Source organism: Drosophila miranda, chromosome 2, assembly GCF_003369915.1.
Source record: "Drosophila miranda strain MSH22 chromosome 2, D.miranda_PacBio2.1, whole genome shotgun sequence".
Taxonomy (NCBI): domain Eukaryota; kingdom Metazoa; phylum Arthropoda; class Insecta; order Diptera; family Drosophilidae; genus Drosophila; species Drosophila miranda.
This window is the reverse complement of record NC_046675.1, coordinates 12,363,326-12,386,039: the sequence shown is the minus strand read 5'-3', so window position 1 is coordinate 12,386,039 and position 22,714 is coordinate 12,363,326. Positions and strand designations below refer to the sequence as shown.

General features: G+C 42.7%; 2 protein-coding genes across 2 annotated transcripts in view; one reads left to right on the top strand and one right to left on the bottom strand.

Annotated features, from left to right (window-relative positions):
* Positions 1 to 22,714, bottom strand: part of LOC108155358 (protein pellino) — a 36,741-nt gene that overhangs the window by 1,383 nt on the left and 12,644 nt on the right. Inside the window, exons 3-9 of the mRNA XM_017286122.2 lie at positions 4,856 to 4,948; positions 1,801 to 2,032; positions 901 to 1,092; positions 645 to 833; positions 481 to 579; positions 263 to 416; positions 8 to 185 (exon numbers count right to left, since the gene is read on the bottom strand). Of these exons, the coding sequence (XP_017141611.1) occupies positions 8 to 185; positions 263 to 416; positions 481 to 579; positions 645 to 833; positions 901 to 1,092; positions 1,801 to 2,032; positions 4,856 to 4,948 (1,137 nt within the window). The remainder of the gene's footprint in view (positions 1 to 7; positions 186 to 262; positions 417 to 480; positions 580 to 644; positions 834 to 900; positions 1,093 to 1,800; positions 2,033 to 4,855; positions 4,949 to 22,714) is intronic.
* LOC108155359 (X-linked retinitis pigmentosa GTPase regulator-interacting protein 1-like) lies at positions 9,600 to 11,057 on the top strand. The gene is made up of 2 exons (XM_017286123.2): positions 9,600 to 9,706; positions 9,912 to 11,057. Exon 2 carries the CDS (start codon positions 10,149 to 10,151, stop codon positions 10,872 to 10,874), a length of 726 nt encoding a protein of 241 aa, XP_017141612.1. The 5' UTR covers positions 9,600 to 9,706; positions 9,912 to 10,148; the 3' UTR covers positions 10,875 to 11,057.

Sequence of the window (22,714 nt, the reverse complement as noted above, 5' to 3'; positions counted from 1 at the left end):
CTCTCACTTGACAGTTTTCTCAGTCGCCATGTGTCCGCATGGATTGAATGCATACGTTGGGGCCCCCACGTCCACATAGAAGGCCGGCTCGAGGCCCATGCAGAGGGTGACCACGGGACCCAGCTCCAGGCACATGGGACAGCGGCGAGCGCCAGTGTTCTCATCCTGACCCCAGTCGTGATGACCTGCAACACAGACAGAGAGAAAGAGAGACAATTAGTTGGGTGGAAGGCATTGAGAGACGGGGGGGGACTCCACTCACCCTGCACATGGCCGCAGTTTAAGTACACATAAGGCTGATTCACCTGATCACTAATGTTTACTTTGCGTGGTATGACCAGCGTGTTGAGCCCCACCGGGCACTGTGGACGACCGGCATTGATGGCATCGATAAGTTTCTCCAAATCGTGTTTGGTCTGCGGAGATAATTCAAGTTTAAATAAACCCTATCTAGAGGGGGGAATCCCAGTGGCCCCTTACCGGCGAGTGTTGCAAGCCCTCGGCGGAGCGCCAGAGCAGCGTGGCACCGCAGAGATCAATAAGTGTGCCATCCTGCAGGATGTTGCATTCGTCATAGACCTGCAAGGGCAGACACAGATTAATCAGGGATATGTGAAAGGTCTGAAACTGTTAGAAATACTTACCGGTTGACCCTTTTGCTGGGCCGAACGCGATTCGCGCAGGCTAAAGACATCCCCACCCACGGAACACTCACGCCAGAGGCCGCACTTGGCATTGCCGCCACAGAAGGATCCTTTGGGATGCATGATCAGCACACCGTTGGTGGTCAGGCCATCGATTTCCACATTATCCTGCCACTTGGTTGCCTTTTCCTGGTGGCGAAAAACGGGAAAACTCATTAGTTATTTGTAGTGCTTCGACTGCTGCACAAGCACTCACCCCGAGGAATATGTTTCTGCTTGAATCAAAGCCGGCGGCAAATATTCTCGACTTGGCAGGCTCACACCGATTGACCAGGATGCGGCACGCAAACCGGGAGATTGTGCTCTGCATCACCTTGGCGTCCTTCTTATCGCCCGGCAGCGTATCCATCACAACAAAATCGATGGGGGACTCTGAGGAGCGTCCCACCTGCAGGAGGACAAAGGAGTGAACGAGAGAGCAGGGGATTACTGGGGTGTTTTCTATCTGGCAATTTATCATTGTACAAACAAATGGCGAATCATGCGATATTGGCATTACACTTCAGGCCAATAAGAAAGCGATACTTTGGCCTCGTATAAATATTGAATGTCGTTCTGTCTATCTGTCTGTTCGAGTAAAACTGTTGACCTTTTGGCCAGGCTGAAAGGGCAGTGCAGAGGGGTAGCGTGTGGAAGGTGGCGTTTATGAGTCCATAAGGCGTGTCTAAAGCACCTCTGTATATCCCTTTTCAGTATCGACACTAAACAAATATAAAGCAAGGACTGGGACCCGCAGGTACTGTGTTCTTACCGTTTCGTAACGTCAAAACTGTGTATTTTGTTTTTGCACTCTCGGCAACTCTTTTTTGAGCACGAAGCAATAATAGGACAGGCCTTTTGTTTTATACTATAAATAAATCGTCAAAAAAATCCTATAAATAATCCTCCAAGTGGTAGTCCATAGTCTATACCCCCTACTTTCCTTGTTTAAGGGTTTGGGGCGCCCCAACACTTGAGGAAGCTCTAATTAACCCAAAGAACATTCATCAAAGTCATGGCACAAACGCTGGTGCCAGGGAAGATTAACATCAAACTGAAATCCCGTTCCCTAGGCGAAGGACCCAACCCCCTTTCCATTGTGGGGGGAAACACTCACCTGAAACATATCCGTTTCCATGTCCTCCTTGTACTCGACGATAACCGCCTGGTTGCGTGAGAGCGTGTACGAGATTGAATGCTGATTGGCATCCAGAATGGCCTTCGATGTTTGTGGCGACTGGACGATGTAGTGCTTGGAGCGCTTGACGCCGCTCGCCTCTGTCCGTTTGTGGAGCACAAATTTGGAGCGTCGTCGTCCGCGATCGCCCTGTGGCAAGTAGCCATTGTAGCTGCAACAGACAGAAAGAGACAGGGAGATGTAGTGACTGTATAGATAGCACAATTGGGGGCATGGGGCACTATTGCCCAACGCACAGCGTATGTTCATACTCGTATATTTCGTTTTTGGGTCAAGTTCTGTGGCTGTTTACACAATTAGTGGGGGGTTCCATGGCCCCCTCGCTGTTTTCTGCTTCCCATAGATAATGATTACCCACTCCGCTAATAACTCAAAAGAATCGCCCGCTAAGTTCTCTTTTTTTTATTCCACATTAGCCACACCATAAATGTGTAATTACGGCTTTCGGCAAATGGGTATAATTATTATTGAGTCATGGCACAAGAAAGTGCCCATCAGCTGTTTGTGGCGTGGGGCAATTGGGGCAACAGCACGATCGACTGATCCATGCAAGTTCTGCGGTAGGGGCTCCACAAACAAATCAAAGCGAAAATGTCACGAAATGCCAGTAGAACATAGCCAATGAATGACACACGTCTTACAATATTTCTGAATGAAATTTGAAACGTTGGAGATGGAAAACCCTTCTGCCAGCTCCTGTTAAAAGGTGCCTGAAGCCTGTTTGGGGTATTTGGGAGAAATGGATACAGAAACACCAAATTTCAACGAAACAATCGCTTTTTAGTGGGTCTAAATCAATGCATAGGACACCTATACCGACTTTTAGACATCATAAGTTTTACAAAAAAATGTATTACATATATTTTTTAGCTCTGTTACTCGAGAATTATTTTAAGAAACTGTGTAATTTCTGTGAAACAATTTTTTTCTAGATGATACGACTGTTGTATGCACTTAATTCTGTTTTTACGAAGTTTTTCTTTACACGGTTTGACAAGCAAAATTTTTAAATTTTTTTTACACGATTTTATTCCATTTATCACGGTTCCAAATAACACAACCCAAATAGATAGAAACACACACAGAGCAAATTGTAGATAGCAAAAATTTAGGAGAATTCCCTTTTTGTGTAAATTTAAGGGGATTACATTTACCGTTTAAAAACATAATTGGGTGTAGTTAAATATACTTAAAAAAAAAATATACAATTAATTTATTAAATAAATGTTACGGAATAATTCTTAATAGTATCTTTTAACATACAAATCAAATCTGATTCCTATTTTTTATTTATTATTATTTTGATTATTATTCTTATTTTATTATTATTATTATTGTTATTATTATTACTTTTATTATTATTATTTTTATTTTGAATATTATTATTATATTATTATTATTATTATTTTTTTTATTGAAAAATCACAAGTAGGTTTTTTTTTTATTTTTGAATCAAAATTGTGAAATATATAAGTTTTTTTTAATATCGCTAAATATGATACAAAATACGAATTTTAGTGTATTCTATGTTGCCGTAAAATATTTCCTTCACATTGATTTATTTAGTTGTAATAGGCATTAATAAATCTTATTTCCGGTCCCTGGTTTTAAGAACTCTGAATCAGAACTATCTTTAAGGAGCATAATCAGTTTTATTCACTGAAGAATTCATTGAAAGAAACCCCAAAATTCCATAAGATTCCATGTATTCAAGAAAACACCCACGATTCTTTAACTATTTTCCACTAAATGATCATAAAGATGTGCTCTCCCCGCAGAGGAAGAGAGTTCTTTGGTAATAAACACATTCTACAAGAGTTTAAATGGATTTTATAGTTCAAAGTTTCGATAATATTCGGAGGGCCATAAAATCCCCCAATAAATCCCTCTCTTCTTTGAGCCTCTTCTTCATAATTTTCTCCTTCAGTAAGAGATGATCTCTGTTTGATATCGATACAATTTTATGATCAGACGAACACACATAAAATCTCAATATCACGTGTATTTGTTCTGAGAAAAGCCCTGAACCCCATGTTTCCCCATTAAAAAATAATACATGATTTTTTTTTTTTTCTATGAAATAATTTTTGATGGCATTCGTGATGTAAAGTTCTGAGAAGCGGTGGCCGATGGAATCTTTTGCGGCTTTTGAATTATTATTTCACATAGTTTTTTTGTTCTTTTTTAATGGGTTTTGGTGGACAATAATTAAAGTGTTCCAGCATATATCACTGACCCGACGACTTCCTCAATTTGGCTTCAGGGGAAGCTGCCGCAAAGACCTGACTGCGGGACCACCATACGGGGATGATAAATGGGGAATTGATGGAGAACTATGTACATTACAATTCCAGAATTCAGAGAGACCTCTGCCTTTGTCCCGAAGGCAATTAAGAAGTGTTAAGACAATGCAGCCACAGCGTCGAATGACTCAAAACGCATTTGCGTTGGCCCGGCTCTGGGTCTGGCTCTGGCTCTGGGTCTGCTTCTGGCCTCATCGTGAGTCACACCAAAACTTCGAGCCGTTGGGTAATCAACGCAATGTCAAGCTCTTTGCTCGGCCAAGATTTACAATCATCCGTCCCAGCAGCCGGCCAGAGCCATCAATCTAGTCTCCAGGCCCGGCCCGTGAGACTGTGCGGCAGGGGCAGGGGCAGGGGCCCGCTGAGGCACTAGGTGCCAGAGTCTTCAGAGTCTAGACTCTAGGAAAAGATTACAGCTTTACAGGTTCGGCATTTTGGGGGGATAATGAGCCGCTTTTTTTTCACTGATTGATCATTGAATGATGTCTCTTCAGAATGGATTGTTGGGAACTTAGTTTCCTTGGATATTTCACAGGAAAGAGGATAAACTACACCTCTCCCACTTTAAAACCTTTCCAGCTATCATTAAGCTTCCAAATTGGAATTCCGACCAAGGGAAACCCTTGGTTTATTCCCAGATTACTTGGGGATGGGGTTCTGATGGCACTTACCCGAGTATAACTAGTTCTCCGTAGCGCAAACGCGGTTTGTCATGGCCATCGCCACCGTCTTCAGCCAGTATGGGAGATTCTGTGCCGTCGGTGCTGCAAAAGGAAAACGCAATGGAAATTCGTGAATAGAGTACAAATTCAAATGAATAAATTCAATTCAATGAGAATTATATGAGAATATGAAGCCATTTCACATGGTTCAAGTTTCAGGCTTTTGGCTGGATGGATTTACATAACGAGGGAGAGGGGGGAAACAGGCTCTCTCTCTCTCTATTGTGTTATGCAAGAGAAAAGTAAAACAAAAACAATAAAAAGGTAGCAAAACTTTTGTGGCAGAAACTGAAACAAAAGAACGAAACGGAAAAGAACAAAAAAGAAAAACTAAGGCGAAACAATTTCAAAGTAAAATGCCAAAGAAATTGCTCACTTTCCACATGCTCTCCCTCCCACTCTGCCCCACTACCTGCCTCTTTCTCCCCCTTTCTCTATCTTCCTTCCCCTTTCTCCATCTTTCTGGAATTGCAATATGAGGTCTCTGTCGCCTCTCTGTCTCCGCTGTCCCCAAGTGCAATGGAAATGTACCATCGTTCCAGGCCATGGAAGTATTAGGAATGCGGCCTCAAGTTACCCTCTCTCTCTCCCCCTCCCCCTTTCAATCAGCTACTAGGCTGGCCTTATAGTCGTATAATTATAATGCAAATTATTTGAAAATTGCCTGCTTCCATTAGACATTCTCTCATTAGGGTCCATGACACAGCAGCCTCTTCCTTCTGCTGCCTCTTTCTCCTGCAGCGGCTGTACGGCTCGGCTTCGCTGCATTTACGATATTTATACCCTTTTTAAGAGGGTATTACTATTATAAGAAGTACGAATTTTCTAATATTAATAAAGAAGTCTGCTATGGGAACTAGTATTTGCTCAGTTCTAGAGCTATTTGCCTGGGAAAGCGTTTTTGTTCCATTCCACTGTTCCATTAGTAGCAAATTTACACATGCGCTTGATATATCCGTTCGCTTAATGGAAATTTGTATGAAACCATGAAGAATGTACCCTAGGGGAATTGTAGACTTTGTCGAAACCACTAGAATCGTCTCATGCCACAGAAATCATAGCTCGCTAAGCAATTCTTCGGGAAATCAAATACCTGTAAAGGGTATCTAACTCTTCGATCTCTTTTGATTCTATTTTTTATTACAGAATTCTTCTGACATTTTCTTCTCTTTTTTTTTGGCGCATCATAAACTTATTTACAGCAATCTAATAAAGCAGCCTGGCGCCGGTTTACGCCCACTCCCAGACACACACCCACACACACACACACACACACACCCACACACACACACACACACATAGGGAAATAGGGAGAGGGTGGCCTGCTTTGGGGTTGCATTGATTTTTGCTCGTTGCATTTAAACTTGCTCCCCTTTTATTTTATGTGTGCTTGCCCCCATAATGGGGGGTCTCTGCGCGTTGACTGACGTTGAAAAGGTGCCACCGAGGGGGCGAGGGGTGGAGCCGGGGGGCTGCCACGCCACTTGATATTCTGCAGCGCAGACAGAAATTGCAGCACACAGAAATGGGGGTGGGCCATGGGGGGGCGGTGGGGGCAGACGCTGAACGCGTGCAAGTGCAAAAGGCAAATGTTTCTCATACTCTCTCTCTCCCTCTCTCTCTCTCTCTCTTCCTATCCCTGTTTGTCTGTCTGTTTTGCATGGCTCTTTCGTAGGCATCAAATTAGCGCTGCAACTTCGTTTTAGACACGTCTATCGACATGAACGGACTTGCACGAGTTGGTGTACAGTTACTGTCCTTAAGGATAAATAGAAAGAGGGAGAGAGAGAGCGCTTTCTTAGCTTCTACTCCCTCCAAACTTTTGAAACAGTTGGAGACAGAGAGAGGCAGCTTTTTCTGGTCTCTTCTTCGCCCTAAACACGTTTCCATAAGTAAAAGGACACATTCGCTGCGAGTTAATTCGAACAGAGAGCTTTCTCCACGAGTGTTTCAGTTTGTTTAATGATGAAAAACCCAACAGGCATATTTGTTTCATGAAAATTACTACTTTCATAGAAGAAATATGCAGAAAAGTTAAAAATTATCTAAAAAATTTTGGTTTGCATGAATTTAAATAGAAAATATTCCAATATTATAGGAAAACCTGACTGCTAAGCCACATAGGAAGAGAAAGAGGGAATCTGGAAGTTGTAAAGATAATCAAAAATCGTCTTATTGAATGGATTGCGTGTACCCTTCTCTGTTGGCCACCAACAGGTGTTGGTTAACACTCAGCAGCCCAGCACACTGTTGACCCAACAGATATGCATCTTGTGGCAACAACAACAAAAGGACCACCCACTCGACAGGCAGGCAGGCAGGCAGCAAAAACTGGGTTAAATTGATTAAGTCTGTGTTGTGTCTCTTGCCATTCATAAAAATAATAATAATATTAATAACGATGACGATGATGACGATGATGGAAGCGGGGGGTCGTTTGTCATTTGACTGCTGTCGAAATTAAATTTCATTAACAAAAGAAGACGATGGAAACTCAATCCGAATTGGAGTAAATATTTACACAATATGCGTGTAGGGTATGCCAGAATTTCCACACTTCTGCCCTCATATTACACAATTAAAGAATCCCGACCGTTCCCCCTATGGGAATTCATTAACAAATCCCATAAATTTTGATTACGGAAAAGATCGGAGCTTAAATAACATTTTGAGAGGGCTCCCTCTCTCTCCCTCTCTCTCATTCGCGTGACTGTTTCCACATGCAATCAGCTGTTGTTGGGTCTCCTTCCACCATCAAAGAATTTATTGATTTTCAGCGACTACTTATTTGCATACATTTCAATTTGGAAAACTAACCCAAGCACCGCCGAAGCGAGTACGCGGTCCGTCGTCATGCAAACAGCCAAAAACCCAACCAAAAACTAAAAAAAGAAAACCAGCAAAAAAAAAAAAAAAAGAGGAAAATGCGCGATACATGTTAGGCCACAAAAAGATACACAGATAAATGGAGTTACCACACACAAGCGAACACAGAGAGCAGTGATACTGTGGCAGATACGGAAAGAGGTATCCATGAGATACGTTATCTACATATGCCCGGGCTCTGCATTGGCTTTTTTGTTGCCCACCCTGTAAAGAGGGTATTAATGGCAAGCGAATAGCAGAACCGAAACGAGTTCTTGTGCACTGCGACTATTTTTTTTAATGATGAATTTAATTTGTTTTTGAAGATAAAATATTATCACAGATACAATTATGTACGTAGATTGAATGAGGCTCATCTACAGACATTCTATAGGGAGCCAATCTCATAGAAAATTGTTTCACGGGTTTTCTTGGACCGAAAAAGTGTCAGAAAAAGTTTATTTAAAGTTTTTCGGCTCTACAAATACATGAAAAGACTATTGACAGCTGATTTAAGGAAGCTGGATACAGAGTAAGAGAAGACACTTGACAGTTACGAAAGTAAATAAAGCATAAACAGCTGATGCATTAAACAGCTGATAATAAAATTTGTGCGCTTAACAGCACCCTGTTATTCTTTTTTCGGAACGGCAACCAAGCGGCACCTTAATTTGAAGTCGAAAAACATTCCCTAACTGGAATTAAAATTCCTTTAAAAGTCGCTATTGAGTAGCTCTTAAAATAGCAATAAACTGAAATTGTTGCGGTGCTTACACTTAAGTTTAAAACTAAAGCCACTGCCCAAATATCTTAAACTGATTTATATTTATTTAATTGTTTCAATCAAAACATTCCCCTTTCTGAAACAAAGAAAACAAGTTTCCAGTCAAGACCGACTCTCTCTCAAAGTCCTCTTATTGCTCCCAAAGTAGTCTCTCCCTCCGCTAAAGGGTATCAAAGCTTCGGTAGCGAATTTAATCCCTCTCTTTTCTGCCTCCTGTATGCCATGTACGTGTATGGGTTCCGTCTGGTTCTGGTCTAACTGTGGCGCGTCGGCTCTTCGGGTTTTGTTCTGCTTTTTCGTGGCTGTCTGCTGTTTAGGGAAATCAATTTCTATATCTGTGTGCGTGTGTGTGTTTCTGTGCGTTTTTGTGTGTGAGTGAAGGCTGTGCGGACATTGTCATTACAGTGGAAAAGCGTAAAGCAGTATTTCCATTATATTATGTCCGTCGTCCCCCCTCCATTCTCTCCATGGCCTTTCCATTGCATGACAATGGGTCGGTCTCGCATACCATCGATTTTCCTTCTTCTCTGCGGCCGCCAGGCCCCACAAAATGGCATTACAATAAATTTTCCAGCAAAACGCAAAGGGCAAACCAACATTTCCCTTGATTGCATGCTAAAAACTGCACCCAGGACTCGGACAAGGGTATAGAAGGGACTCTGAAATCAGGGCAGGTGTACACACAGGCTACTCTCCCTCTCCCTCTCCCTTCCTCCCCTACCCGACTCTGACCATGGGTTTTTTTTGTTCTCTTCTGCTGGCCGGCCCCATGTGGAGGGTTTAATGTCACGAGGTCGCAGCTTATGCAAATTAATTTGATTATCAGGGTGCAGATGCATTACATTCATTTCATTAGCCTGTCCCTAGGCGCCTACCTGCCTCTCTCCAGCCCTCTCTTTAGAGGCTTTTAGCATTTCATTGCACATCTAATTGAGTTAAGCCGGCGGCAACAGAGGGCAAGCGGAAATGCGTTAGGGCTAAACAGCAACAAGCACTTGGGATACAAAATAAATACCAGAAAAGTGCTGGCATATAATTTCTATGAGAGAAACGGGGTTGTTTTCTGTCATTGAAAATTCCATTTAGAAAGTACTAACAGTGAAAGGAATATTATAGAAATACATATTTATACGATCCCGAATCATCGAATAGTGAGTAAATGAAAGAAAACCTTCGAGCACCCTCCTGCCCATTAGGCAAGGTGGTGTATTCCCGCCACGCGGGAAAGCTCTCTCAGCGATTCCTTCCATTCGTCTATTGCTATTTCGGCAACAACAAACACAAATGCAAGCGCTGAGGAGTTGCCTTTTTGTTGCTGTTGGAAAACGGGACTGATTCCTCTTCGTTTCATTTCAGGAGCATCGTTTCCCGCTTGCACTGCGCACAATATCGCTCTCAGCAACAACAACAATCTTTAATTGGCGGAATCGACTCCAGAATACCATTTATTTTAGATCAAACATCATTGGAAAATAATTCACTTTATTTGCCTACAGCACTAACAATTTGTCGGCTTCCAAAAAGTTGTTCCAACAAAATTTCGTAAATTCAAGCCTTTTACATTTTTTGTAAATCCAAAAAGAGGTTTCAATCATGGTTTCGTATTCGGTGATGTTTTTTACAGCCTGCCTGCACATTGGGTTTCAGACCAACATCTTCGTGAACATCGATCAGCCGATCGCAGTGCCGGGGAACTTGTGCGCCAGCTTCGTGATGTACTGTGGCTTTCTGTACTTCCTGCAGGACATGGTGCTGCTGCCGCAGTACTACAAGCGTCGCATGTTCTGGCCGATCAGCTTCTTGATCGAGCTGACGCTGAGCATTACCGTGATGGAGGTGCTGCTGCTGTTCGTTTGGGCCCGCATCGAGCTGCTCATCTCTCTGTGGGTGAAGGCGGCGATTCGCTACTACGGCAGTGTGAATGAAGCGGACTACGGCCATCACGAGACGACCATTGTGGGTATCCTGGTCACATACATAGCGGCGCTCTTCTGCATGAGTGCCATTATGGCCACGGCGGAGTCCGATGAGGAGCAGACGGAGGTAGAGGAGGAGGTAAAGGAGGAGGTAAACGAGGAGGTAAAGGAGGAGGTAAACGAGGAGGTAAAGGAGGAGGTAAAGCAGCAACAGAAGAATCTAAAGCAACAGCAAGATCAATCGCTGAAGGAGAAGCAGAATCAATCGCATAAGGAGCTGCAGGATCAATCTCTAAAGGAGCAGATAGATCAGCAAGAATTCGAGCAGCTGGAGGAGCGCCTCTTAGCGCCTACAAACTGTGTAATCCTTGCCGATGGGGAGCCACTGTCCTCGGAAACCTAAAAGGACAATACAAAAGATGACTAGCAGACACCCGGCGATGAATATTAACCTCCGTGAAACCCCCGAAATTCCATAATTTTTTCAACTAAAATTCAAAGAAGAAAAGGCAGAAAAATAGTTATTGGCTTACATAATGCACAAAAACCATTTAAATATTGATATTTAATATAATTATCGAACAACTTGAAGCGCCTTTCAGACTCGGAATCAGTTAGGGATTGAGATAAATTCTGCGGGGAAGTTGGGAAATTTTTTCGTGGGTTTGTCTAGTATCTTACAGCATTTAAAAATACTATTCCACGGTTGAACTTTTCCGATTCCAAGTTCTCTGCGGCAAAATCCGCTTCTTCTTTCGCTCCACTTTTACAGGGAGGCCTCCACACACCCTCTTGGGTTTGGTTGTGGGCCACAGAGATCATAGATGGTTCCACACTATATTTATAACTTGTGTAAATCTTTCCAGTTTGTCTGTCAACAGCAGGAGTGGAGAGAGAGGGAGACGGAGAGAAGAGGTGTCTCCGCTTGGATTTATTTACATGCGACAACAACAGCGGAAAATAGATTTCAAGCAGCAGAAAAAAGGGACAGCATACACAGGGCAAGGGGTGGGGGGTTCTCCCTCCACTTCCATTTTATTATTTTATTTGTGGAATTTGAAATTCGAGCCGAAGAGAGAGCGGAGTTTCGCTCTCCACCTGTCAAAAATGCAATGGCAGATTGAACAGTAAACAAGAGAGCAAGCAGAACAATGCAAAAACATGCCAAACACTGCAAGAGAGGGGGAGAGCAGAGACAAAGAGCATGGGCGAAGGGGACAGACGATACGGCTTTTTGTTTTTGCAAATATACTGCAGGTGCTGAAGAGCAGGGCAACCGAAAAAGAGGGAGGAGAGCAGGGCAGCCGAGGGCAAGGGAGAGGGAGAGCAGAGCAGCCGAGCGAGCGGCTTCAGGGGGTCGGGGCTCACTGCAGAGCAGGTGTTTCGTTGCCATATTTTATGTTTAAATTTGCGGTTTTCTGAGGTCTTGCTTTGCCCTGCCCTGCCCTGTCCTGCCCTGGCGACGGCTCTCACGCTGAAACATGAGCATTGCCCATGGAACATGCTCGTTTCCATTCGCATTTCCCATTCATATTCTTTAGATGTTTGCCTCTGTATCTGTATCTGTATCTGCCATACAGCTGTTTGCATTTCAAGAATGGAACTCTCATTGAGACAACTTCAAAAAAGAAATACGAAAAAAAATAAAAGCAGAAACTCGTTTTTGGCCAGAAGACGACGAACAACAATATTGAAGAGCATAAAAAGTAGAGAATCAGCAAAAGGCAACAGAATATACATATACATATATGTACAACCAAAAGATACAACCAAAAGTGCTTGTATCTATCGGATACTGTTAAACTGTTGCAACCGCGACAGGGTCAAAGAGTTGAATGGGTCTTTTGGGGCGGGGTCTTTACTGTTGTTGTTGCTGGTCGCTTGTTAGCGTCAAGTCACTAATTCCATTTATGCAAATCCCCCCTTCCCCCCTCCCCCCGCGCTGCTGCCTTGTCAATTTCTTAACAACTTTTCTTTAAACAAAACTCTTTCTCTGTCTTTCTGTGTCTCTGCGTCTCTTTCTCTTTCGGTTTGTTACATAATCAGCAGAAATTTCGGTTTTTTTTGGAGCCCAAGACCCGAACAATGGCTTTTTTTCTTGGTTGTCTGCTGCTGCCCTCGATCTTGCCCCTCTTTGCCCCGCAGCTTTTGCCTCTGGTTAATGCAGCGGCACGTTTCGTACAATTTTTTGTTGTCTTTTGTTTGGTGGGTGTTCCTTTCTTCCCAGCTGCTCTTTTGGCAAACAAATTTGCACTGCTCACAGGGACAAACAAACAAAAAAAAAGAACAAAACTAACTTGAATTAAACAAACAAACAAACAGAAAGCCGTAGCAACAGCGAAATACATAGTTTACTTAACAAATCAAAAGAAAAACAAAAGCACAACCGTCTGCTCTTGAACACGTTTTTTGTATTTCTAAAGATCCCCAAAAGAAAAAAGTCCAAGGCATGCCTAAAAGACCACAGGTTTTGTCTTCGAGGAGTTCTTGCCTAGGATATTCTACTTCTTTAAGGAAGTATTCTTAATGTTGAGCTAACGATCCAGAACCTGTGTACAGATATACAAAAAGCTCCTTGCTCTAACATCAATGAAGTTCGAAAGCCAGGTGTTCAATGAGCCCAACGTCAGCTGCAGACGTTCAGGCTTTACTAATGATCCAATGGAATAGTTTTCCTGCAATCAAATATATCTGATCATTCCCTATGATTCTGTACTTTCTTTTTTCCTGCATTTCATAGTCTCAAAAGCCACCGATTTTCGCGAGTTTTTTGTCTCATTTTTCATCTCATATTTTTTTCATAATTAGATAATTTTGCAGTTTTTAAATTTCATAGATCAAATACTACATCATAGAACTATTACTTTTATTTTAGAATTTTATTATTTATTTTATTTTATTATTTTTTTATTTTTTTTTGAAATATTTAAGGCTTTTTTTTATTATAAAATAATAGTACAATTTTTTTGCTTGCTATTACTTTTGGAACAGCACTGGAAAAAATTATGATGATTTAAAAAAAATAAAAACAAATCAAAAAAAATGTAAAAAAGAAATAAAAATAATAATAAAAAATAAATAATTTTTTTAAATGCGTGTTTTGCGTAAATTTATTTTAGAATTGCAATTGAAAGACTTAATAAACACAAATAATTATTGGGTCATAATCATAAATTCCAGTAATAAGAATAAACATTTCCAGTGGCATAATTATTATTATTATTAATCTCAATATACAATTTTTTATCTTTTCGTTGCGTTCAAATTAATGTTCAACTATTTTTAGTCGAAGATAGATTTTTGTTTCCAAATTACTTCGAAACATTCCATTAGTAGAGTAGAGTATTTTCCGCCTACCACTTTGATGTTCTCCTTGTTGGATTTTTCCCTAATGTTAGCCTACATTATGTTCCATGTTTATGGATTTTACTGCAACGCCTGACAGTTTTTTTGTGTGTCTAAAAATAAAAGCCACGAGGAGCCCAAAATGGAGAGAGAGAGAAGCAACCTATTTCCGTGCTAATAGTTTCGCTTTTCATTTGTCGAGTGTTTTTTTTTCTCTTCTATTTCCAGAGCCCGCTTTCCACCAGCCAACGATGAATGAGTCTGGGGTTTGGGCCTGGATTTTGCGCTGCTTTTGGCCTTTGTCTGGGATTCAGAAATGTGCTAATAAGGCACAACCTGAAATGTGCTCATCAACGACTGCAGGCCGTCTGCCGTCGGTTAATGATGGCAGGAATATGCTAATTTCCCATCTCTAATTTCCCATTTCCATGACGAACAGTCGGTCGCCGTCGCCGTCGCTCTGCTGTCAGCCATCTTTCCATCTATCTATTCTGTCCCCTGGTGCCTCTCTATTTATACGTGATTAAGAAATTAATGACCAGCTTTGGCGGCAAAAAGGGAGGAGGAAACGCAAGAAGGAGTCTCTCTCTCTCGCAGTAGTCGCATGAAATTAAATTTCCCTCTCTCATGCCGCCATTCCATGGATTGCAATTAATTCCGGAATTGTTTCTTGCCTTCTGGCGTCTGGGGGGCGTGCGACAAAAAAAATACTGCCATCGACTTATGCAAGAAAGAGTGCAAAAAATATATGTATGTATCAACATGATGTCATGTCATGGGTTAAGACGCTTACGAATGGGCCTCCTCTGCCTCTTTGGTCGGTTCAAAAGATAACACAAATTTAGTGCAGAGATAAGAGCATGTTTTTAAACTCCATAAATGTTGTTTACGCTGCCAAAAACTTTAATTAGTTTATTAGTCGCTGGTGCTTGTGGTTGCCGTTTGATCAAGTATTTATTGAGCCCTCCTCCCCCCCATCCAGAGATCCATACGCGTAGCCATTGTGAAAGTTGATTCACCCGCAAATATTCTCTCCCTCTCTGACTAATTCATTTGTTGGTATTCCCCACAAACACACAGCATTTCCATAAACCAATTTCAAGTGATTTTCTAGTCAGAAAAAGCAGCAGCCCCCGTCCGTAGGTTGTTAAACTCATTAGCACTCAAAGAGAGAGGAGCACAAATCAACCGAAAAAAAAAACACAAAAACTCATGGGTTTAAACTAGCCGATACCCAGTAAACCGCTTCTGTATATCCACATTTCAGAAGGTTCTTCCCTAAAAGGGAGGAATTTAACATCAAAGACTATAACAAAATAATGTATAAATATTAACAACATGTAAATCCAAAGATTTAATTGTTTCCGCCTGCTGCTAATCTTTTTCTGCTTGTGCATGCCCTTTGCTGCCATGCTTTTGCGTTTTGTGCTTTTGCACACCGTTGTTCATGCTGCAATCGTGTGTTGCTGAGAGAGAGAGAGTGCATTCTGAGAGAGAGGCGCGCTCAGAGAGTGGATCGTAAGAGCGAGGCAATGAAAGCTGCCAGCGAACGTACGCCCTGGCGTTGCTGAGTTCGAGGGAGAGGAAAAAGGAATAACGATACGGGAAACAGAATATTTTACAGCATAGGCATGAACCAAAAGCAAACCAAATTTGCAGCTATTTTTCGGCTGCCCGATGGGTGTAGGTGGTGCTGCCTCTCTCTCTCTCTTTCTACTTCTGCCCAAAACTGGCAAAAGAGCGCTTAATTATGTAGCCGTCAAAAGACCTTAAAAAAAAAACAAAAAAAAACCACAAGCGTCTAATGAGCAAACGGAAATTGAAACTTTTTTGGCTCCGTTTAAATAAACATTCAACCCACAAAGTGACATAATTTGGCCAAATGAGCGAAAAGAAAATCCAACGGGCGGTGAGGAAAAGAAACTCTATACAGCTGCAGGTGCCACAGAAAAGCAAAAGCAAACGCAAACGCAGCTGAAGAAAATAACGAGCAACAAAAAAAGTTATGAAAATTGTCGACACAGATAGATGCGTGACTAAAATCGTTATGACATAATATACATACGTACTAAAGCGCGTTAAATCAATACAAAAAAAAAACGAGTCAACGCGGATTTTATAACAATAAATAATGAAACGCCAAAGCACGTTGTCTTACTCCACAAAGCCCCCGTGGAATTATGGGGGGAAAACAGACCGAAAAGCCCAACGAGAACTGGGGGGGGAAAATCGTTTCAATTTATGATAGAGATGAGGAGAGAGAACTTCAGTTAATTGGAGGGGTAAAAGGGGTGGGGGGATACCATTATCAGTAGAGGGCCTGTAACATGGCAGTGATCGACAGACTATTGACCCATATACGACGGGAACGAGTGCGATGGGGATCCAATCAGCCCCCACTTCCATTTGTAGATCAATCATTAGTGCGTTGAACACTTTTATATACCCTTACTTTTCTGGCATTACAAATTAGCGGAAACTACTGATAAGGCACATCATAATCCCCTCTCTAAACGAAGGCTAGACAGGCCAGAGCCACAAATGAGGTTAAAAGAGGTAAAGGCTGGTTGTTAGATAAGAAAACTAATATAATGCTGATTTTTAACTGATAGAAAACAGGATATAGACCGGTGTTTTGTACTTTATTTGTTTTCCTTATCGATGGCATAAGGCACGTATCAAATGTCGCCCCAGAACCCACCAAAATCTTGTTAAATTCTCAGATATTCCAGTGTGTTTGTGGGTTCGGTTTTCTATAAATAGTTCTCTTTTATTCTACTCATTCTTATGGCTTTTTCTTTCCATTGCATTGCTGCTGCTTCTGCTTCTGCTTCTATTCTTTTCCTTTCGTTTTCCGTCTGTGTGCGTGTGTGTGTGTGTGTGTGGCGGTGGTTATTTTTGGTCTTTTATCGTTTTCATTGTTTTTCCATTCCGTGCATCGAAGCATGCTTGCATCCCATCGAACCAACCAACCATCCATCCATCCATCCATTCGATTAAATGGAAACGAATCGAAACCATTCCAATTGGAACCCTACAAAGAAGGGAATGTCTCTATTTTTGGCAGCACTCGGAAGATTTATGATCAGCCGTCTGCTGTCTGCCATGCTGACAGTCAATTCTGTTTGGATCCCAGATACAGCTACAGCTTCAGTGAGCCACGTTTACACGGCTTTAATTGCCCGGCCAGCAGAGAGGAACAGAACCGGCAACACGGCACGACAGGAAATGCTCGGTTCGGGCGGTTCAAAATTGGTTTTATTTTTTTTCTTTTCTGTGGCTGGTGCCTGCTGCCTGCTGGCTGTTGCTGGGGGCTGCTGCTCCCCGCCCAATGACTGACCGTGGTTTCGAGAACTGGCAATGGCCGGGACCGGGACCGGGGCAATGGCCATAATCAAGCCAATTTAATAATATGTTACGCTGCACACAATTTCACCTGCAAGCGGACGACAGGCAACCAGTCCATGGGGCTGGCTGCTCTCCACAAAAGGAGAGGCAAAAATAACAAAGAGAAAAGCCCCAACAGGGGAGGGGCAGAGCCTCTCCTCATATGCTGCCCGCAAGAAACAAAACAAAAATATATTGCAATTTGATTAAAATATACAAAAATGTTAACGTTTTTATTCCGAGTATGGAGTGGTCGATACTGGATTTTTTTTGGGAACAAGAATCTACAAAGTAAACTGGTTCTGCGTGGGTCTTACACTAGTCTACACTCTAGTTATGCTTCCTATAGCTCTTATAGTACTGCAGATCCCATAGATCATTCCCTCAGACACACATAACCCCATAGAGCTCCATTTTGTTGTTGGATGTGTCCTACGAAGAGCAACTGGCACTATAATTAGGATCGTTTGTGTGCGAAGCGTGATGCGTAAGGAGGTAACAAGAAGATTAAGAATGAGAACAGCCCGAAGAGCCGAGAACAGAAACAGACAACAAAAGAATGGAGCGACGCAAAAGTGAGAGCGAGTGGGAAGATGCAGAGGTATGGAAGCAGACGAACGGCTAGGGCAGAGGAGTGGGGGATCAATCAAATTTTTGGCCATGCTCTGTACGTGACACACCCGTGGGGGAAAACGGGGGGAGGGGCGGGCACGTCAAAGAGAATATTTTGTTGCGCATTAGAAAAAAGTCTTTTGCCAGCGACTTGCATAAACCTGAAAGAAAAAAAAGAGAAACGGAATACAAAAAACTCCCTTAGCCACAAAGCAACAACAAACAGCAAACATCAGCTGCCACAAAGGGCACGACGATGTTGCTTGGCTGTTCTTGTTGTTGCGGCAATTTTGCACGTAATTCGTCACGTTGCAAAAAAAAAAGAGGAAAAATATTACTGTTTTTGTTGTTGATTATGCATTGAAAATTTTTCAGCCAAAAGCAACAATCTCCCCACCAGCGCAATGCTCGTCAGGCAACACACTCACTGAAGCATGCAAGAGAGAAAGGTGGAGGGGGGAGAGTAGGAGAGTGGCGAGTGAAAGAGCCGCAGCTGAATGGCCAGAGGGGAGAGCAAGATAAGGAGTTCGAACAGGGGTAATGGCAGGGAAAGAGGAAAGACTAAGCTCTAAGCCTCTCTATCTCTCCCCCGCGATGGCACCGCACGCAAATCAGCAGCTTGTGTGAAAAGGAAACTACAAGGCGCTCTCTTTTCGGTAGAGCAAACTTTGTTCTTCTCTCTCTCTCTCTCTCCCATCAAGCATGGCGTCAAAGCGCTCGACCACCTTTTATAAGATCATTACAGCTTGTGAGAGAGCTTTTTGATGAGCTGCAGTGAGAGAGTGCCAATGGCACTGGCAAAAAGGAAGGGAGTTGAAGAGTGTACTTTTTGATTGCCGAAAGCCGACAAACGTTCACCGATTCGTGCGCCAATTAATGCATAAATTGAAATGAAGCCATAAAACAGAGCTGCCCACGCTCCATCCGTGTGGATCGTTGACATTTTGCATTACATTCGTTTTGACATTTGCCCGCAAACCCCAATCGATACGGTGGCAGGGAGGGGGGGAATGAAGCCAAGTGTGTATCCAAATCAAGGCGTCTGTCTATAATGGAATTATGTCAATCAACTGGCGGCAGGCAGGCAGTCAGATGTCAAAGGTCACAGACCAAAAAGCAAACACAAAATCCGAAAACGTGCAGTTTTGGGTCAGACACGGCATGACCTCCAATTCCAGTGAAGCGAAGGAGGCGCAAGGGAGAAGGAGGCATGGTGAAAGTGTGTGTGTGTGTATTGATTGACCTGCAGCATATCCCGTTACATGGTATGGGTATGGCTGTCATTACGATAATATCGGAAGCATAGCCTGACTTTAATATCGATAGTTGGAGAAATCAAATCAATTATTTTGTGATTGCCGATCGATTGAGTGGAAGTCCGCAAATCGATGTAAAGAAAGAGACCTTTCACTGTTTCTCTTTTGGAATTTGTGTGAATCATGGAATACACGAATATTTCCTTCCAACGAATTAGGGCATATGCAAATGCTCAGTGTTTTATTTATTAACAAGAACTGGAGATCGGACCGTTGTACAAGTCATTAATTAGAATCCATAGCCAAAAGGTAGCAATTTCTGAAAATTCCACATAAAAACATTCCCCGGGATATCTCAGAAATATGCGTGATGCGAATGTGTGTGTGTGTGTACACAAGAAATACGTTTATTTGAATACCAAGCTCCACTGCTCCACACCCACAGCCCCCCACCACATGCAAGTACTGGCACAACATTTGTTGCCAGGCCAACAACTGTGCCGATTATGTCACCCGTGGTGGCTGTATGGGTTAAAGAACAGGTCTCCCCCACAGCCCCCCCCCCTTTTGCTTGTGCATCCCGCATCTTGCCATCATTATGTGGTCTCTGGAGTCTCTCTGGGCTTCTTAGGCAGCCCCATGGCAACGCCTCATGACAACGGACTCGGCTGTGACCGGCTGAGTGGCTTATTTCTGAATTTCTGCACAGCATGTTGCAACGATCTAGAGATTCTTGTTGCCCATACGAGCTGGAGATCTGTGGGAATGCAAGGCTGTGGAATGTGTGATGGAATTTCTATTAGCCTGATACACTCTGTAGTTTCAGCATCCCCAAAAAGATATATCCTATAGAGTCTCCACTGTAAAGTCCCAAATCCTTAAGTGACATGTTGAGAAATGGGCTTTCGGAGCTGTCAGGACCGTTAATCGTGAAATTCTGTGGCTTAATGGAGACCCCCATACCCTGCCATCCAGATCTGGAGATCCATAACCGAAATGCAAATGTCAAAGGTCCCAAGAACCACTCTAAGCCACAGTACAACAATTTAATTGTTCTCTCTTTTTTTTTTGCCAACCAATGGGGCGGGGTTTTTCATGGGCCGACCCGACCACGACCCCATTTTTCGGGTGAGATGGATGCCCTTGTTACAGGGAGTACATATGCTTTGTTGTTGTTATTTTAATTTTGCTAATGCAAGAATCGTTCGTTTGTCAGAGTTCCGTTCTAGTTTCCAGGGGGGGAGTTTCCGACTCCAAAGTGATTTACGAAATGCCAAGAATTTGTCGATTCGATTACGTTGAGTGAGTGAGTGCCCAATGTGCTCAGAGGTTATTCATTACAGAGTGGTTCGTCGTATGGTTGCTAACGGTGCTGCTTAAAAGGAAGAAGCAGAACGAAAGACGGTTTCGAAGCTTGGAATACCCTTAAGACTTGAGAGAAGTCCAACAATCCTCTTTAGAGGCGAGCAATCAGGCACACGACATGTCTCGAGCTTTCTCTTTTGCACTCATCGCTTGTGCGTCTCGAGTCGAGCGTCTTGTGGGTGCGATTTAAGCAGAGCATTTGTGGGCATCATTTTATATAAATTAAGTATCAGTCGTTTATTTATAAGCAAATTCATATAATTTACTGATCATTAATCGATAATTATCCACAATTTATTCTTTAAAATAATCGAATTATCGATCAATTCTAAAAAGTTAAACAAAAACTCCCCAGTCGAATTTTGAGCACTCTCATCCCTTCTCCTACGATTCATCGGTAAGAGATGATAGATATTGTAGATCTATATAAAAAAGTCCCCTATTTCCTTTAGATTTACACCTTTTATATGGGTTCGATTATCCCCCTTCCTTGTGTTGAGTAAACCTACTTTAAAAGTCATAAACACCCACCACTCAAGGGTATACTCGTCGTACTGGTACTTGTAAGAAATACATTAGTAAAATTTACCATGGCGCACTTTCAATTTTAGTTTTTTTTTTCCCCCTACCCCCCTACACCGCTCCACTGGCGTACCGTTTCTTTTGTTTACTTTTAGCTGGAAACAATTTGGAACGGATATTGACGCAAAACTTTTGTTGCCCCCCAACACACACACGCACACACGGACACGCACACCCACAGGCCTAGCCAAGGTACTTGTACAAATATGTATACTAAAATAAGTACGAGCATGTGTGCTGCATGGAGGAGCGATAAAATCTAGTTGGGTTTTACCGTTTCACGATTTTCTTATCGACGGAAGTGCCCGCCTAAAAGTGGATCGGATAACCTTCGCATATTTCAGACATATGTATCTTTTGCTTGGTACTGGTATAGGTGATTCCCCCTAGCTATGATCTAATAATGGTGGTATTCTATAAAGAGAAGACCCAAAAGTTCTTAACTTTTCCCATCGATAACTCATTTATCATTTTGTTTGTCTAATAACAAAGTTAATGCCCACAACGTAGTATTCGTAAATTATCATGACAGACACCCGCGAAAACCTGCCATCTATGCGGCTCGTTATCGTGCCACTCCTTATGCCACATACGATATATACGGTACAGTACTCCACATATGTATCCCTCCCGCCCCCCCCTCCAAACCATTACGCTACACAAATCGATTCAACGCGCACGCACACACATCGGGAGATCGGGAGACAAATCAAAACAGAACCGCAAATACTACACAATGCAATTCCACGATCCCACATCACCCTGCCCCCCCTTCCCAGACATACAATATCTTGATATTTGTTCAATGAATTCTCAAATCGCCAAAGTGTGCAGATAATTTTGTGTTTAATTGCAACAACACGAAAAGAGGGTTCGAAGACATTGATACCCCTTGAAGATCAATCATTTGCTGATGGCTTTCATTTTGAGAAATAGGTATTAATCGTTTTGGTGTCCCGCCCAAGTCTTGTCTAAATCATAATACTCTACGCCCCTAGGGTAACAAGAGAAAAAAAAATCAATTTCTCATGGATATTTAATGCAAATGCTATGGGCACGCCACACACAAACGCACACCCAGCTACACTCTTATACACCATCCCCTTTCCACTCTTATACGAGTAAATGCAAGCACAGACACGACAAGTAGCCCGCAGCAGCAGCAGCAGCAGTAGCAGCTTCGGCAGAGACAGAGCAAGCGCGAGAGAGAGCAGTCAACAGATAGAAACAAAAACCGCAAATTGCGTTGACAAGTGCAGTGCACACACACATGCACCCACCTTGATGATAGCCTGGGGGATTTATGGATACAGATCTCTCTAGAGGAGCACGCAATGTGGGGGGTGGGTAGTGGGGGGTAGGGTCCATGTCAACAACACTCGCTCGACAGCGTCGCCGTTGACTTCGTCAATAATCAGACGCTGAACCCGAAAGACGCAGTGCAGTCACAAGGAGTCGGTCTCAAGGCGACAATGACAGAGAGAGACGGACAGACAGCAGAGCATAGCAGCAGCAGCAGAGAGTCGCTCGCTGGAATACCCTGTCACAGCGGAAAGCTCATCAGCAGAGGGCAGGCAGAATACTCATCTCCTCGAATCAATCTGCTCAAAAAGCACAAGAAAATTCTTTGAATTGTGTTTGTTGCTTGTGTGTCTGTGTTTGTGTGTGGGAAAGAGCATCAAAAAGTTGCAGTTTC

Coding starts and splice junctions, on each gene's coding strand:
- LOC108155359 (XM_017286123.2), top strand. CDS start 10,149: ATGGTTTCGTATTCGGTGATGTTTTTTACAGCCTGCCTGCACATTGGG.